Here is a 17,823-nt window from a genome sequence, read left to right on the forward strand (position 1 = left end):
GCGTTACCCATGAACAAAACTATGGGTAGATTGGCCCCTATCTTTGGGTCCGCCGAAGTATTATTGGGTTCGCATAAAAAATAATTTCTCGAGGCAATCTCGTGTAGGGGCTACCGTCCTCGTTGCACTCAACACAACATACAACGCGTGAGGCGAGTCGTGGAAAGAATATAACACACACCCAATACTTGCATTATGCCTTTGTTTTTGTCTTGCATCACAAGATTTCAACTCAACTATCATATGCATACAACAACATAAGCAAACGAACCTCTGTCATAAGCTCATCAACATCTCCATTCAACTAGGTCACACTTGTAGAAAGAATATAACACACACCCAATACTTGCATCATGCCTTTGTTTTTGTCTTGCATCACAAGATTTCAACTCAACTATCATATGCATACAACAACATAAGCAAACGAACCTCTGTCATAAGCTCATCAACATCTCCATTCAACTAGGTCACACTTTTGTCAAGCATCGCAAGCTCAACTCTTTCATCTTTGATCAACATACCCTCTGCATGATCTAGGTGGGTATTGGTGGCCACTCGCCTATTCCACTTGGACCTCCACCATAGTTTCTTTTCAGTTTCCTTAATTGTAGCACAACTTACTATTTTTGGTAGTTTTCGAGTCTTTAATTTCCGGAGCCATTTTGAGGGCCAAGAAGACATTTTTTGGGAAATGAGAGACATTAGAAAATTGCAAGATCAATTTATTAGCTTGTTCTCGACCTCCTCTTAGAGATCTTTGGAACTAGGTATTATGATAGTTAAAGGATTTTCATGTGCCAAAGTTACGACAACAGGAAGTTGACGGTCCAACTAACCCCAATGAAGCCCACAAGCTTTTGCCGCTTAATCTCCCAGGGTTAGGTTTTTGGATGTTTAGATTTCTCATTGTTTCTTCATGATAAAAAAGCCATCGAGCCTCGTTGTAACACAGTTCAAAAGGCATGTAGCTATCACATCTCTTCTCAAAGATAAACTACCATCGCCTGAGCTAGTTTATTTCCATTCTACATGTAACAATTTTCAATAATATGTTATAATTGAATTGAAGTTATGATTTCATTATATCTTTGTGTTTCTATTCACATCTTTATTTTATTTTGTTCATTCATAAATCTAGATCACTACAACCTACCTTACCATCAAACATAAATATACCTTGTTGCTACTCTATTCGTTTAGATCAACACATACCTTAATGCTCATTTACCATCACTAACTACCACTCTAATATTTATAACAACATTTTTACCATAAATTAATTAATACCTAAAAGGAAAAATAATAGATATTTATAACTTGATGATGTTTCTAGGCTCTATTACTTTTTCAAAAAACGTATTTTTTCAATAGTGTATTACTTTTTCAAAAAACATATCTTTTTCAATATCCTGGCCATGTCTTATCTTTCGCTTCGCGTACACCTATTTCATTAATTTTTCATTATTTATTTATTGTATATTTCATAAAACCAACTACCAAAACCAGGGGGTCCACCATTTAACTATCTTCGCCTACACATGTCTCATTATCTTTGTTTTATTATTTTTTTGCCACACAAAACAACCAAAACCAGACTATCTACCATTTAACTATGACCAACGTGGTTTTGTTTCAAAGAACGTGGACATATTTCCACCATTGAACTACGATCAACGTGGTTTTCATTCTGGGAATGTGAACACATTTCTTTATTTTTTTTTTGCCAGTGCTTGTCCAGCCAACTTTCTTTGACGGTATATCGGTTTAAGTGTCGTTAAACTTTCATTCATTCACTCTCCTCTGATAGATATCAGAGCGAACAACAAAGCAAGATTAATGGATTTATACAGTTCAAGTTGCTGCCACGATTCAAATGAGAGATCTTCAAAAATACTTCACGTTCTAATGTTTCCATGGCTGGCTCGCGGCCATCTTTCTACATACGCAGAGCTAGCCAAAGGACTCGCAGAACGCGGCATCAAAGTCTCCTTTCTCACAACTCCTCTCAATGTTCCCAAGATAGAGCCGCTTTTCATCGTCACAAATCGAAACTCGCGGGCCAAAGTTGAGATGGTGGAACTGCCATTGCCAGCGGTGGAAGGATTGCCTCCCGGGATCGAGTGCACGTCCGACACTCCGGCCCATCTATGGCCTCTCTTACTCCGCGCCGTGCACCTCTTAGAGAAGCCATTCGAAAACCTACTGCGCTGCCTTTCTCCAGATGTGGTAGTCTTCGACTTGGTTCAATACTGGACTCCCCGAGTGGCAACGAAGCTCGGCATACCCACCGTCTTCTTCATTATCTTCGGTGCGGCGTATTCGAGTTATCAGCTCTCACCGCTTAACGCCGAATATGGAGAACACGTCACTGCAGACGACCTGATGATTCCTCCGCCGGGCTACCCCTCATCCACCATCTCATGGCGGCGGTTTGAAGCGCAGTTTACGCTCAAGATATTTCACATGAGAGACTACACCGATGGTTTGAGAGGTATAGATCGGATAGTCGCATGTATCAATGGCTGTCAGGCTATTGCAGTAAAATCGTGCTACGAGTTTGAAGGGAAGTTCATCGACTATTTCCAGCGGGTCACCGGGAAACCGGTCATTCCCGTAGGTACGCTTCTGCAATCAAATGCCGGGCCTCTGGACTCCGAGTGCTTGAAATGGCTTGGAAGGAAGGCCGCTTCTTCCGTTGTGTATGCTTCCTTCGGCACCGAATGTTTTCTTTCGAGTGAAGAGATCCGAGAGGTGGCTATGGGATTGGAAGCGAGTGGGCATCCATTTATTTTAGTATTGCATTTTGCCCGCGGCCATGCCGACGGCTCGACTTCATTGCCCGAGGATTTTGGAGAACGGATTGGGGACAGAGGGTTGGTATTGACTGACTGGGCGCCACAGAAAGAGATTTTATCACATTCTTCGACCGGCGCTTTTCTGACGCATTGTGGTTGGAGCTCTGTCATGGAGGGAATGAGCGTGGGATTGCCTCTCATCGCTCTGCCGATGCAATGGGATCAGGGGTTGAATGCCAGATTGATTGTCACTGAATTGAAAGTGGGTGTGGAGGTCGCTAGAGGGGCCGATGGCGGAGCCAGCAGGGAGGACATTTGCAGAGGTGTGAGGGCAGTAATGGCGCCGGAAGAGGGGAAGGAGGTGAGGCAGAGGGCATCGCAGATGGGAGATGTGTTCAGAAAGATGATATTGAATAGGGAAAGCTGTAAGGGATCTGAAGAGCGATATGTTGATAAATTCGCTCAGCAGCTTCTTGCACTGGCCACGGCAACGAGCGGACATGGTTGCCATTGAATGGAATCCAGGAGCAGATATGTGTGTACTCTTTTTTAATAACTATATTCAGGAGCCGATATGCATGTACTCTTTTTTAATAACTATAACTGGGGATAATTTTTATTTGAAATTCCTGCGTTTGATTGCTATATCGCGTTAAATCGAATTTTGTTGGATTTTTTTTCGTGCTATCGGCTGATTTGGAATTTGAAATAAATTGGTTGAATTACTAATTTAATATTTTGTAAGTGAGTTGTGTGTAAGGAATCTGGATAACTAGGCGGTGGCAATTTGCCTAAAAATGATTCACTGGTTTTGAAAAAATTGATTGATTGATTTTAAATAAATGATAATCAGATTTTTCGTGCGACATATGGGGTCGACAGTCGGCGGTGGAATCCGTCGGCGACAATCCATGGCAGTTCCACTAGCTGGACCTCCCCCACCCAGATGTGATTTGCCCAAAAGAAGGGTCACTGTTGGCTTCATCTTCAGCGAAGTTGTCAGAAAATGAGATTTTGATGCGTCGGTTGGATGGCAACAGCTACCTGCCTGCCATAGATGCCTTATGGACTTCGATAAAATAATCCAATTTCTAGAACATATATATTTTTTTAAGTTTCGAGAGTTGGTGACCTTATGGACTTCGATAAAATAATCCAATTTCTGGAACATATATTATTTTTTAAGTTTCGGAGTTGGTGAAGAGATTTACATTTTATTGCTTATATTTAAAAAAGTCATATATATAAATAGAAACTTTTAAAAGGTTTTTTTAGAACACTCAAATTATATAGATTTCTTAATTCAAAATTGTAATTTCAAAAATCTCTACCAAATGATAATCAAAATTGATCCAAAAAATACACATATAAAAGGGTTTAATAACTTTATAGAAGAAAAAGTATCTTTTCATGATAATCTAGTTTACAATTTCAAGCAACAATTTCAAGCAAGATTGTGATTTTGTATTATTTAAAATATATTTTTGGATGCATAAACAAATTCAGCAAAGGCACTTAAATTCTACAAATCAAACAACTTAAACTCAAAATTTGAAAAATATATGTTGGATTTTGATTAAAATTAATCATAAAAAATGCTCTAAAAAGGCCATTTGGTCTATCAATTCAATTATGCCATTAAAAAACCAAAACATAAAAAATTGAAATTACTACAAATTAAAATATTACTTTTCACTCTTAGCCCACTTTTTAAATGTAAATAAAATTCTAATAATAGTTTATTATTTTTAAACATTTCAAAAATCAATTTAATAAAATAGATTATAATTAAATTTATAAATTAAAATCATTATTTTAAATATTTTAGTCCAAACAAACATTAAAGTTATATAAATTATTTATACATTATTTAAAATTGTTAATAATAAACGATTTTCTACTCTTGTGGTAAATTATATATTGACCAAATTGTCAAATTATTTAAAGTTCATGTTAAAAAAAATAAAGTCAGAAACTTCCTTACAATTATAAACACTAAGAAAGATGCATGATACTCCCTCATTGTCATTGTTAAGAAAACCATACAAACATTCTAGGACATAATGGGGCTAGGTAGTTTCATATACCTGAGCATATTTAGAGATATTTTTTCCATTTATCGACTAGAGTTGCTCCATCCTCTTTTGGAGCAACACATTGGTTTTGAGGGGGGAAGTTACATCACTTGCTTTCCTAGTTCATTTTCCTCACTCTCTTTTATTTGTGGTTGTCTTAGTGGCTTCATTTTCTACACTTGATATGGGAGAGTCAAGTCTAGTCTTTCTATTACACTTGATATGGGAGAGTCAAGTCTAGTATTTCATAGAGCCTACTTGGAATTACTAGAGTGATTTTCTACACTTGATATGGGAGAGTGAAGTCTAGTATTTCATAGAGCCTCCTTGGCAATTACTAAAGCGAGTTGCTTAGTTCATTTTTCAGTTGATTTGTCTTTTAGGTAGTGCTTCACACTATCAAGTAGATTTTTGGGGCGGAACTTTAATAATCCATTAAGACCTTTAAGTAGGCTCTATGTCCCTACTTTGGTTTACTTGAGAAAGTATGAACCTGTCTTGGTTGTCATGATTGGTTGTCAATTGGTATGTTTTCTGAAAGAAGTATTTGAGAGTATTATCTAAAAATAGGGCATGTTTCCTAGATTTCCCAAAACTTAAAAACCATATATTTTGTGCTTATTATTTGGGTTGTTTTAATATTTTTTCTTTAGAGATTAAACCATATATCGAATATCTTGAATCTTGAATGGTATCTTGTAATCTTGATTGAAGATTGACAAACTTTATGTATTTTAATTTACGAGGAACTTTCGCTGGTTTATAACACTAATATTTTCAAATATAAACGATATCCTTCATTCAAATCATCACATCAATCAATGGCCTTGGCCTTGCTTTCCCTCACATCACTAATCTTTTCAAATATAAACGATATCCTTCATTCAAATCATCACATCAATTAATGGCCTTGGCCTTGCTTTCCCTCACATCACTAATCTTTTCCAATATAAACGATATCATTCATTCAAATCATCACATCAATCAATGGCCTTGGCCTTGCTTTCCCTCGCATCACTAATCTTTTCAAATATAACATTTGAAAACGATATCCTTCATTCAAATCATCACATCAATCAGGCCTTGGCCTTGCTTTCCCTCGCATCCCTTGAATTATTTTTTTATAAACATGGCAAGCATCAACGAGAATGTTCCTTCGAGTTATTGCAATGGCGCCTATCTAGAACATGATTGCATGAGTGGGTATAAGACTTGTTTTTTGCATGTTTCGAACTATTTTTCTTTTTGGGTCGTAAAAGCAATCTCGGGACAAGGATCAAACAATCAAAAAGAGTTTAAAGTTTTAAGTGTGCAACGGAAAAAGGGTTATTTACTTACAGGTTTTCAATTATTCGTAGCTCATTTGTCCAATGGATGAACAATCACATTCACGACAAACTGATACCAAACGAGTTCCATCAAATCAATTTTAGTCATGGTTTTTTTTTGAGAACGCATCTGTGTTGCTAACTCTCTTTGTGAAAATGCCATGTAATTGGATCTCAATAAGCTGGTTATAAAAGAATTCGTTACCAGACGAATCATCTTTGGAAGAGAATATAAGTTTGTAGAAATGTAATGTAATGGGCCACCATGGCCTTTACCTTTTTTGTTTTTGTTTTTTTAGTTCAATTTATTGATAACTTTGACATAATTACTTTTTTTGATAATCGATATAGTGCCCTGTTGTTTTTTTTGTTGCAAGTGCAACGCGTATTTTATTTTAAATTAAAATATTGAGTACATTTTTTCCATTTAGTTTTGAACATTTTTAAAAATAAATATTTAGAATAATTGATATCAATATTATGTGCTCTTTTTATAATAATATTTAAGGAGAAAGGTTATTGTTTATAATAAAAATGGTTAAATTGAGTAAAGAGATATAACTTCCCCAAATGAATTGACATCAAATTTAGTTGCTGTTGAAAATCTAACATTAAGAGGGCATTATCTAAAAATGGAGCATCTTTCCTGGATTTCTCAAAACTTAAAAATAATATCCAAGCCATTCACATAACATATTTATTTCTCTTTGTGCATCGTAATCCATAAGTTTTGTTGTATATTTTCACAAGAAAAAATATTTGAAACATGGAATTATAGATATATGACAACATCTTGCAAGGCACATTATTTATTAATTGACCAATTCAATTTCTACCAATTCCACATTTTGGGTACCCAAATTTTGTTTCATATAATTTGTCCATAACGAGTAAAAAATCTAAACTCCTCACATGAATCGACATCAAATTTAGTTGCTATTGAAAATCTAACATTACTAGGGTATTATCTAAAAATGAAGCATCTTTCCTTGATTTCCGGATACTTAAAAACCATATCCAAGCAATTCACATAACATCTTTATTTATATTTTGTGCATGGTAATCCATAAGTTGTGCTATGTATTTTCATGTGAAAAATCATTTGAAACATGTAATTATTGATATATGACAACATCTTGCAAGGCATTATTTGTTACTTGACCAATTCAAATTCTACTAATTCCACATTCTGGGCTTGCATACTTAGAACTAGACAACTACAAAGACATCCTTAGAACAATACCTAAAATGGTAACAAAGGAGGAAAATGCAGCCTTGACTAAGCCAATGGACAAAGAGGAACTACAAAGAGCCATTTAGAGCATGCATCGAGGCAAAGCACCGAGACTTGATGGATTTTCAATAGCCTTCGACTGCACATGCACATACTGGGAGTTCATTGAAAAGTATTAACTCAAGGTGATTCAATGGAGCCAAATCAAGTGTAAAATTGGAGTTAATACCAATTCCACCCTTCTTGCCATGATACCTAAAGAATCTAGGCCTTCTTCTCTCAATTGCTTTTTCCCCATCTCTTTATGTAATTCCTCGTATAACGTCATAACCAAGATCCTTGCAAATTGTCTAAATATTATTCTCCCCGAGTTGATTTCTTAAAACCATGGTGGGTTCATAAAAAACAAGTAGATAGTGGATAATATTCTCTTAGTGCAGGAAGCCATCCAATCTAGTCTTTCCCGATATCAACAAGGTTTCATCCTCATGCTTGATATGACCAATGCCTTCGATAGGGTTAGAAAATTTTTCCTCTTTTCTTTTATGAAGAAATTTAATTTTGTCAGGGAAATCATTGACTTCATCAAGCCCTGCTCCATAAGAAATGGATAGCTCCTCTTGTAAATGGAAGGCCAAGGGAATTTTTTCAAAGCTCTAGGGGGATTAGAAAAGGATGTCCAATCTCCCCATTCCTCTACACCATTATGGCATAATCTCTTAGTAGGAAGCTAGAGCATGAGGGGAAAAGAGCACTTATCACAAGAGTTTTGTACAACATAGGAACAAAAAGCATGAATCACTCATGATTCATTGATGATACCATGCTTATAGTAGGAGCATCCCCCATAGCGGCGAGAAGATTTAAGTCCACCATGAACCAATTCTTGGAGGCATCAAGAGAACTTTCCAATAATCTTAAGAGTTACATAAATGGATGGAATACCTCCCATTGAACTCTTCAACACATCTCTTAGATATTTGGAGTGCCCTGCAAAATGGACTGGACTCACTTCAAATACCTAGGTATGCTTAACTCCAAGAAAACGCTTAAAATTGAAATTTGGAAAGAAATCATATATAGAATGAAAAGAAAATGACAACAATGGGGAATGTATTGCCTCAATCTAGTAGGTGGCTTCATTCTATTAAATTTTGTTCTATTATCTCTCCTCGTTTACCAATTTGCAATCTTGCAAGCCCCAGCTGGCATCCAAAAGAAAATAGAGATCACCATTAGGAAATTCCTGTGGTAGGGGGGCAAGACAAAAATAAAAAAATTCAACATTCTTAGCTAGAAAAAGGTGATAGTGCCATATGAGAGGAGGAATTGCCATCAAACATCCTAGACTGATGAATTTATCTATGGGGGCGCAAATAACTTGGAGACTAATAGAAGAAGGACTATCATGGTGGAAAAAAGTCTTAGAAGAGAAATACATGAGTTCCAATCAATAACAACTCCTACAAGCCCAAATCCCTTCCATACCCGGTTCACAAATCAAGAAATTATGCAAAAAAACCCTTCCCCACATTCAAGCCCACACTTCCAAGATTCCAGGGGGAGGACAAGATATCAATATTTGGGATGAAAGCATCATGGCAAGCCCAAGATCTCCACCCCTGAAATCCAACATCTCAAGATCTGGCTTGTAGGAAAGGGCATTATTGAACTGGATCAACTCTCATATTAGCTCCAAAATGATAGCTCTTGGAAAGGCTGGAAACCTTTCACCATTCCAATAGATTTTCAACATCAATGGCGACTCCTCCTTCAACACCTAAAAGGTGCAATGATACCTATTTTAACCACTAGGATAGTTTTAAATGGAACTTGACAGGAGGGATATGAACGTTTAAGAGTGCCTGCAAATATCTCCAAGAAGACCAATAGGCACAGGCCCCATGGCCATATTAGAAACTAGTCTAGAAATCTAAAAGTCTTCCCAAAATGAATCTCTTCATTTAGACCCTCCTTAGAGGGAAGATCTTAACTGCCGACGACCTCAAAAAACGCAACATTTAGGGGCCATCCATTTGTCCACTATGTCTGAATGTAAAGGAGGCCACCCAACACGTGTTTCTTTCATGTTCATTCTCCCAAAGTTTTTGGAAAGTCATGTATCATCCTCTACCTATTCAAGTAGATTTTGAGAGGAATATAGTTGACTATTTCACCCAATGGAATTTGAGCTACACCTACTCCCTAAAAAATAACCTAATAAAGTAGTTTTGGATCAATATTCCTGCAAACTTGTTGGAGATCTAGTTAGATAAAAAAAAAAATATATTCCAAAACAAAAAGGCCCTGCAAAGGAGGATTACAGCGAAAGAATCAGGCCGCCTAACAAAAACAATTCTCTGCAAAGGTAACAATAGGTTTGACCAACAATGACTGCAAGTGGAAGAAGCACTATGGTTTAAATTTGTTGTGGATAAAACTCCTCACAACACTCTAAAGACATAGAAAAGTCTACCCACTCTAACCAATTGGAATATCAGACTAAAGGATAGGGAGTTCGCATATTTCTTAAAGGAACAAAAGCAACCCTCGCTCTTTGGCCTCCAAACACAATCCAAGAAGAGAAAGAGTAGGGGGAGTCATATTTGATCCTAAATGGAAATAAGTTGCTCCTACAAATGTGGACTAGATAGTGATTTGAATAATAAAGTTGAAGCATACGAGCTCCTCTTGGGTGCCAAAATTATCTGTGATCTCTACCTCAAGTCTCCCGTTGTGATAAGTGAATCAACTTTACTCATTGACCAAATGATCAAGGGGACCGGAGCCCAAAATGTTGACCTTAGTCAAATCGTGATATGAATGCAACATCACATGAATTATCTCAAGAAGCCTCCTTTTGCATTCTCAGGGAGAACAATGCCCAAGCCCATCTACAAGAAAATTGTGCCTATCAGTGCCCTTAGGGCTAGGTCGAAGTCAATGCAAAGGTCATTGTCCTGCATATCCCTTGATATGATCTATATCACGCACAATCATGACAACTGGAATACTTCTTTTAGAAAACATACCAATTGACAACCAAGACATGTTCATACCCTCTTAAGCAAACCAAAGTAGGGACGTAGATCCTACTTAAAGGTCTTAATTGAGCCTTCCAATTGAGAGGGAGAGTGAAGGGATTATTAAAGTTCCGCCCCAAAAATCTACTTGATAGTGTGAAGCACTTCCTAAAAGACAACTCAACTAAAAAATGAACTAAACAACCCACTCTAGTAATTGCCAAGGAGGCTCTATAAAAGACTAGACTCCCATATAAAGTGTAGAAAATGAAGCCAGTGAGACAACCACAAATAAAGGAGAGTGAGGAAAATGAACTGGGAAAACAAGTGATGTAACTTCCCCCCTCAAAACCAACGTGTTGCTCCAAAAGAGGATGGAGCAACTTGAGTCCTAAATATGCCTAGATATATCAAACCACCTAGCGCCATCATGTTCTAGAATGTTTGTATGGTTTTCTTAATAATGACAATGAGGGAGTATCATGCATCCTTCTTGGTGTTTATAATTGTAAAGAAGTTTATAACTTATATTTTTTTAACATGAAATTTATATAATTTGACAATTTGGTCAATATATAATTTAACACAAGAACAAAAAATAGTTTATCATTAACAACTCTAAATAATGTATAAATAATTTATATAACTTTAATGTTTTTTGGACTAAAATATTTAAATAATGATTTTAATTTATAAATTTAATTATAATCAATTTTATTAGATTGATTTTTGAAATGTTTAAAAATAATAAATTATTATTAGAGTTTTATTTACATTTAAAGGGTGGGCTAAGCGTAATGGAAAAATAATATTTTAATTTGTAGTAATTCAAAGTTTTTATGTTTTGGGTTTTTTAATGGCGTAATTGAATTCATAGACGAAATAACTTTTCCAGAGCATTTTTTATGGTTTATTTTAACCAAAATCCAACATATATTTTTCAAAATTTGAGTTTAAGTTGTTTAATTTGTAGAATTCAAGCACCCTTGGTGATTCTATTTATGCATCTAAAAATGTATATTAAGTAATACAAAATCACAATCTTGCTTGAAATCGTAAACCAGATTACCATGAAAAAATATTTTTTCTTCTATAAATTATATTACACCCTTTTATATGTATTTTTTTGGTCAATTTTGATTGGCATTTGGTAGAGATTTATTGGAATTACAATTTTGAGTTATGAAATCTATATAATTTGAGTGTTCTAGAAAGTCTTTTAAAGTTTCTATTTTATATATGATCTTTTTAAATATAAGCAATAAGAAAGTAAGTCTAACTCCAAACTGTAGAATTCGGTGTTTGGAATCTATTTGCAAGTAATCACACCCCTGTTCATAGCTAGCTTTTTAACAATTAGTATTTTTTTTTATTTTTTTTTAATTGTATATTTTTTATAATTTTTAATCTAGAAATAATATATTGTTTTATACTAATTTCTAATAATACATTTTATATTTTTATTTTATGTTTTTTAAAAGTTCAAATTAATTTTTGATTAAGTAGTTAGTTTTTTGACTTATTTGTTTAATATTGACTTTTTGTCTAAAAGAAATTTTCCAATCATTATAAATTACACAAATTTGAATTTAAAAATATTAAATCAATTTATATATTCAAAAATACATTTTAAATAACAAAAAAAATCACAATTTCTTCACATTTAAAAAAAGCTAATAATTTTTTTAAATTTTTAATAATAAAAAATTAATTATTGGTGATGATGGTGGTGGTGGTTAACGTCCACTGAGACCAAATTGGTCTATCAGACGTATAATTTTATTAGTTCTTAATTGATTCGCTTCTCATCTTTCTTGGCGAGATTGGTGTTGTAGCTTTCTTTTTTTCCTATATGGTTTTCCAACTTCCTTTATCTTGCATCTCCTTCATCTCTTCTAGTTCTTGGGACATTGTAGCTTTCTTTTTCTTTTTCTTTTTTGTTGTACGGTCTTCCAACTTCCTTTATCTTACATCTCCTTTATCTCTTTTGGTTCTTGGGACATTGGTGTCTTAGCTTCGGGATCTGTTGTGTTCGTGCTTTTGAAGATATTCAAAGAAGAAGTTTGGTATGGGAGATCTACTTTACTGTTAAATGAAGATTTATTTTGTGCGATATTTGAATCCTCATAACTATTGATGCTTGAGGGGTTGTCTAGTTCACTTTTTTGCTCTTGGGCGGGGCTTTCCCCTGATTGTATTGAGAGTTGTTTCTTTCTTGCCCGATTTCTTGCGATTCAGAGTTTTCCGGAGAGTATTCTTCCTTGATGATAGTGTAATGTTCTTTTTGTGCTCCTTCCCACCATGTAGATATGTGGTGATTCTTTCTAGCAGAATTTTTCTGGGAGACTTTTGGGCAATTTTTGGCTAGATGGCCTCTCTCAAAGACATCTAAAGATGACACTTTCATAGCCACTGTCATAATCGAGTTTATGGTTCCACACATACTCTTTACTTGTTAGGTTTATTTCAGTTGGGAATCCGGTGCGGAAGTCCATTTCCACACAGATGCCTGCATATGTGGTTCTGGCATATTCCTTTGTTTTTGGGCACCTGTAGTAAAATTTCCCAATTGCATTTCCAATGACTTTTAGCGAGGAGAAATTCCAGAGATGCAAGGATAGGTTTAGCAATCTCAACCAAACTAGTGCTGAGGTTATGACTGTTGTTGAGGGATCGAATGATGAGTTCCATGGCTTCATGAATAAGTCTAAATTTTTCCAAAGCCAAAACCGTAATCTAAAATTACAAACCTCATAAAATATATAATATTAATATTAATTAGGTCATAAAAGTATTATCTTTTATAACCCAATGGTACAGAGTATAATCACTTTTATCTTAAAAACAAAGAAAATACATATAAAAATAAAAAAAAAATATTTTATTAATAAAAAATATTTTATTAATTTGAAAAAAAGAAGAGAGAAAATGCATATAAAAATAAATATCCAAATGGTACAAAATATAGTCACTATTATCTTAAAAACAAAGAAAATACATATAAAAATAAAAGAATATATTATTAAAATAAAAAAATACATTATTAATTAAAAAGACAATTTTAAATTTAAAAAATAGAGAAAATGCATATAAAAATAAAAAATATATATTATTAATGAAAAAGATAATTTTAAATTAAGAAAAAAAAAGAGGAAGACGCCTTATCTTAAAGAATGAGAAAAGATGGCAAACTTGGGTTTAAGTTTTTTTTTTTAATAATAGTCACACACGGTAGCTTAAAATATTAAAACTAGAAAAACTAGAGATGTAGAGAAAGTATATATGTCTCTCGATATCTAATTTCTAGAACATATACTAAATAAAAATTAATAAAAAAAATCACGAACAAACGAGGAGCATTATATTTAACGTATAAATACCATATAAAATATAACAAAAATCAGTTATCACGAGCGACTTAACAAGTCATCCAATACAAGAAGAAAGTTCGGCTGCTTCTAGCTCCATGTTCCTCTCATCAAAACCGCTGGGATCAATCAAGACCGCTTTTTTCATTCTTCTAAAATGGTTTAGAATCTTTTTTCATTCTTCTAAAAAATTCTAATCATGCACATTTTCATTTTTCTGTAATATTTTATGTAGTTTTATCATTAGCAACACATCTATAACAATGTATAAAATAGAAGACAAAATGTTCAAACATTTGTCAACCCGGAAATGTTTTTTTTTAACATTCTAGTCTATACGTATATTATATATGGAAGTTTTCAATCTTCCCTCACTAATAGATTCAAATTTTAGTTTAATTGCAGTTTCCAAATCCAAAAAAATAAGATTTGTTTGACTAAAATTTAAAATAAATATTTGTTTTTCATTTTTTTAACTTAATTAAATAAAAATAAAAATACAACCGACACCACTTAGTTTTCAATCTAGTTTTGCCATAATTTCCAGATCAAAAAAATAAGATGCTTGACTAAAAATAAAAAACAAATATTTGGTTTTCATTTTTTTAACTTAATTAAATAAAAGTAAAAATACAACACAATTTCAGGTAAATTTCAGCCCCTATAAATTTCAGGTATGATAAGGTTAGGATGTATGAATGATTTAAAATTCAATTTAATTTTTGATTTATAATTTCTATATTTTTAATTTCAAAAAAATATATATAATTTAAAGTTTGAGTTAAGAAATTATTATTATTATTATTTAGGAATTCCTATATGCATTTGAAAAAAAAAATCCAAGAGCGAAATCATGATCCTTAAAAAAATAAAAATTTTATTTTTAAAGTGAAGTTTGAATTAAGAAATCTATATTATTTCTTGGTTTTTTTATAGGTGTTTATTTGAAAAAAGAAATCGAAAAGCCAAACCATGATTTCTTAAAATTATCACCATGAAATTTGCGACCTATCAATAGCATGTAATTTCAAAGTATACGGGAATGGCCAAACATGATGGTTCGAAGTGATTTTTTAAATATATTCTTAAATACATAAATAGATTTAATGTCTAGTGATATTTGAAATTGAATTAAATTGATTATATTTTAGTTAAATTAGTTAAATTGGTTAAAAACCTTTTATTCAGTTCAATTTTGAAGATTCAAAATAGTATTGAACATCTTATCCACTCTAATTTTGAAAATTTAAAATGCTCAACTTTCGTTTCTAGAAAACTACCAAATAGCATTAAAAACTGTTATACATATTTTAGATACTGAAAATTCTAGGCTTTAGTTAATTACTTAAAATTTATTTGGATGAGTGTTAGATAGATTACTAAGCCATGGACAAGCTCCTTAGTTATGAAGTTCCTTATTTAGCAAGGTTGCCAACCTTAAAAATTTGGTAAAACAATTTGCAGAACATCATGCACAAAATTGGGGAGAAATTGACGAAAATGTTGATTTTGAAATTTTGATTCATAAATAAATCTAATATTTTAAAAATCTCTTGTTTTGAAAATTGAAAATCCTCAACTTTAGTTTCTAGAAAACTACCAAATATCATTAAACATTGTTATACAAACTTTAGATACTGAAAATTCTATTAATTACTTAAACCAAATATCATTAAACATTGTTATACAAACTTTAGATATTGAAAATTTTATTAATTACTTAAAATTTATTTGGATCAGTGTTGGATAGATTACTAAGTTGTGGACAAGCTCATGAAGTTATTTATTTTAGACGTGAAGTTCACAAATTTTCACGAACCCTAAAAAACGGGCCGAAGCTTAAAATAAGTCAATTTCCACGCCTGCTTGCACCTCGTCACCCCTGGCCATGTTCATGCATGTTTGTCATTTCGAGAACTCTTTTAAAAAAAACCTATATTCTTCAATGTTCCCTTAAAAAAATCTTTCTTCTTCTGTTTGCAATATGTGGAATCTTCCGAACCCATGAACTTGGAAACTTTTCTTAATTTTTTTCTCCGGGTTTGTCCAGCCAACCTTCTTTGACTTTACGTGTCACGTATCTATGACCAACGAAACGTCGTTTATTACATTTTCATTTCATTTCATTGGTCCTTTGGATACCTCTGCGCATTAAGCAGGAAGGCAAAGTTGTGATCTTTTGATGCATCAACGGTCCTCCCAGATCTAATAGTAAAACAACGTTAAAGATTCATGGATTTATACGGTGCAGACTGCTGCAACTATTCACATGTGAGATTTTCAAGGGATCTCCACATTCTGATGTTTCCATGGCTGGCTCACGGTCATCTTTCTACATACGCAGAGCTAGCCAACAGACTCGCACACCGTGGCATCAAAGTCTCCTTTCTCACAACTCCTCTCAATGTTCCCAAGATAGCGCCCCTCTTCATCGTCACAAATCGAAACTCGCCGGGCAAAGTTGAGATGGTGGAACTGCCATTGCCGGCGGTGGAAGGGTTGCCTGCCGGGATCGAGAGCACATCCAACGCGCCGGCCCATCTATGGCCTCTCTTGGTCCGCGCAGTGCACCTCTTAGAGAAGCCCTTCGAAAGCCTACTGCGCCGCCTTGCTCCGGATGTGGTAGTCTTCGACTTGGTTCAATACTGGACTCCTCGAGCGGCAACGAAGCTCGGCATACCCACCGTCTTCTTCCTCACCTTCGGCGCAGCGTATTCGAGTTATCAGCTCTCACCGCTCAATGCCGAATATGGAGAACACATCACTGCAGACGACCTAATGATGCCTCCGCCCGGCTACCCCTCATCCACCATCTCATGGCGACCGTTTGAAGCGCAGTTTAACCTCAACATATTTCACACAAGAAACGACAGCGATGGTCTGAGGGGTACAGATCGGCTAGTCACATGTATCGATGGTTGTCAGGCGATAGCAATAAAATCGTGCGTCGAGATTGAAGGGAAGTTCATCGACTATTTCCAGCGGATCACCGGGAAACCGGTCATCCCCGTCGGCCCGCTAGTTCCGCAATCAAATTCCGGGCCTCTGGACTCAGAGTGCTTGAAATGGCTTGGAAGGAAGGCCGCTTCTTCCGTTGTGTATGCTTCCTTTGGCACCGAATGTTTTCTTTCGTGTGAAGAGATCCGAGAGGCGGCTATGGGATTGGAAGCGAGTGGGCACCCATTTATTTTAGTATTGCATTTTGCCGGCGGCTCGACTTCATTGCTCGAGGATTTTGAAAAACGGATTGGGGACAGAGGGTTGGTATTGACTGACTGGGCGCCACAGAAAGAGATTTTATCACATTCTTCGACTGGCGCTTTTCTGACGCATTGTGGTTGGAACTCTGTCATGGAGGGAATGAGCGTGGGATTGCCTTTCATCGCTCTGCCGATGCAATGGGATCAGGGATTGAATGCCAGATTGATTGTCACTGAATTGAAAGTGGGTGTGGAGGTCGTTAGAGGGGCCGACGGCGGCACCAACAGGGAGGACATTTGCAGAGGTGTGATGGCAGTAATGGCGCCGGAAGAGGGGAAGGAGGTGAGGCAGAGGGCATCGCAGATGGGAGATGTGTTCAGAAAGATGATATTGAATAGGGAAAGCTGTAAAGGATCTGAAGAGCGATATGTTGATAAATTCGTTCAGCAGCTGCTCGCATTGGCCTCCGCTAAGGACGGACATGGGTGTCATTGAATCGAATTCAGCACGTGAGATGTCGGGAATTTCTGGTTATTCCAAACAAAATACAGTGGAAAAATCCTCTGTTTCCACTGTTCAGAATTTTCTGATAAATTCCGAAACAACAAAAATATGAACAGAGAGCAATACTCTGTTTTCTGATAATTCAAAAACACAAGAACAGAGCATAAAATAATACTCTATTTTGCCTCAGGATCAAAAACTGATCAAAATAATACTTTGTCTTTGACACAGAAAAATACTCTGTTTTTAACTCAGAAAAACAGAAAAATTCGTTCTCTGGAAACGGTGTTGCAGC

The 17,823-nt window shown here is 35.0% G+C and overlaps 2 protein-coding genes across 2 annotated transcripts; both read left to right on the plus strand.

Annotated features, from left to right (window-relative positions):
- The first annotated feature begins 1,687 nt into the window (after window positions 1-1,687).
- Window positions 1,688-3,440, plus strand: LOC149138261 (UDP-glucosyltransferase 29-like). Its single transcript, XM_089447961.1, has one exon. The coding sequence runs from the start codon at window positions 1,837-1,839 to the stop codon at window positions 3,307-3,309; it is 1,473 nt and encodes a 490-aa protein (XP_089304087.1). The 5' UTR covers window positions 1,688-1,836; the 3' UTR covers window positions 3,310-3,440.
- Window positions 3,441-16,055: 12,615 nt separating this feature from the next.
- Window positions 16,056-17,519, plus strand: LOC149138262 (UDP-glucosyltransferase 29-like). The gene has a single exon (XM_089446374.1). The coding sequence runs from the start codon at window positions 16,056-16,058 to the stop codon at window positions 17,517-17,519; it is 1,464 nt and encodes a 487-aa protein (XP_089302500.1).
- The last annotated feature ends 304 nt before the right edge of the window (window positions 17,520-17,823 follow it).

Source organism: Pinus tabuliformis, chromosome X (genome assembly GCF_031772625.1).
Source record: "Pinus tabuliformis cultivar Carrire ecotype Pingquan chromosome X, CPIR1, whole genome shotgun sequence".
In the NCBI taxonomy this organism is placed as follows: domain Eukaryota; kingdom Viridiplantae; phylum Streptophyta; class Pinopsida; order Pinales; family Pinaceae; genus Pinus; species Pinus tabuliformis.

What these genes read in the sequence shown, in the direction of transcription:
- LOC149138262 (XM_089446374.1), top strand. Translation starts at nt 16,056, where the DNA reads ATGGATTTATACGGTGCAGACTGCTGCAACTATTCACATGTGAGATTT.
- LOC149138261 (XM_089447961.1), top strand. Translation starts at nt 1,837, where the DNA reads ATGGATTTATACAGTTCAAGTTGCTGCCACGATTCAAATGAGAGATCT.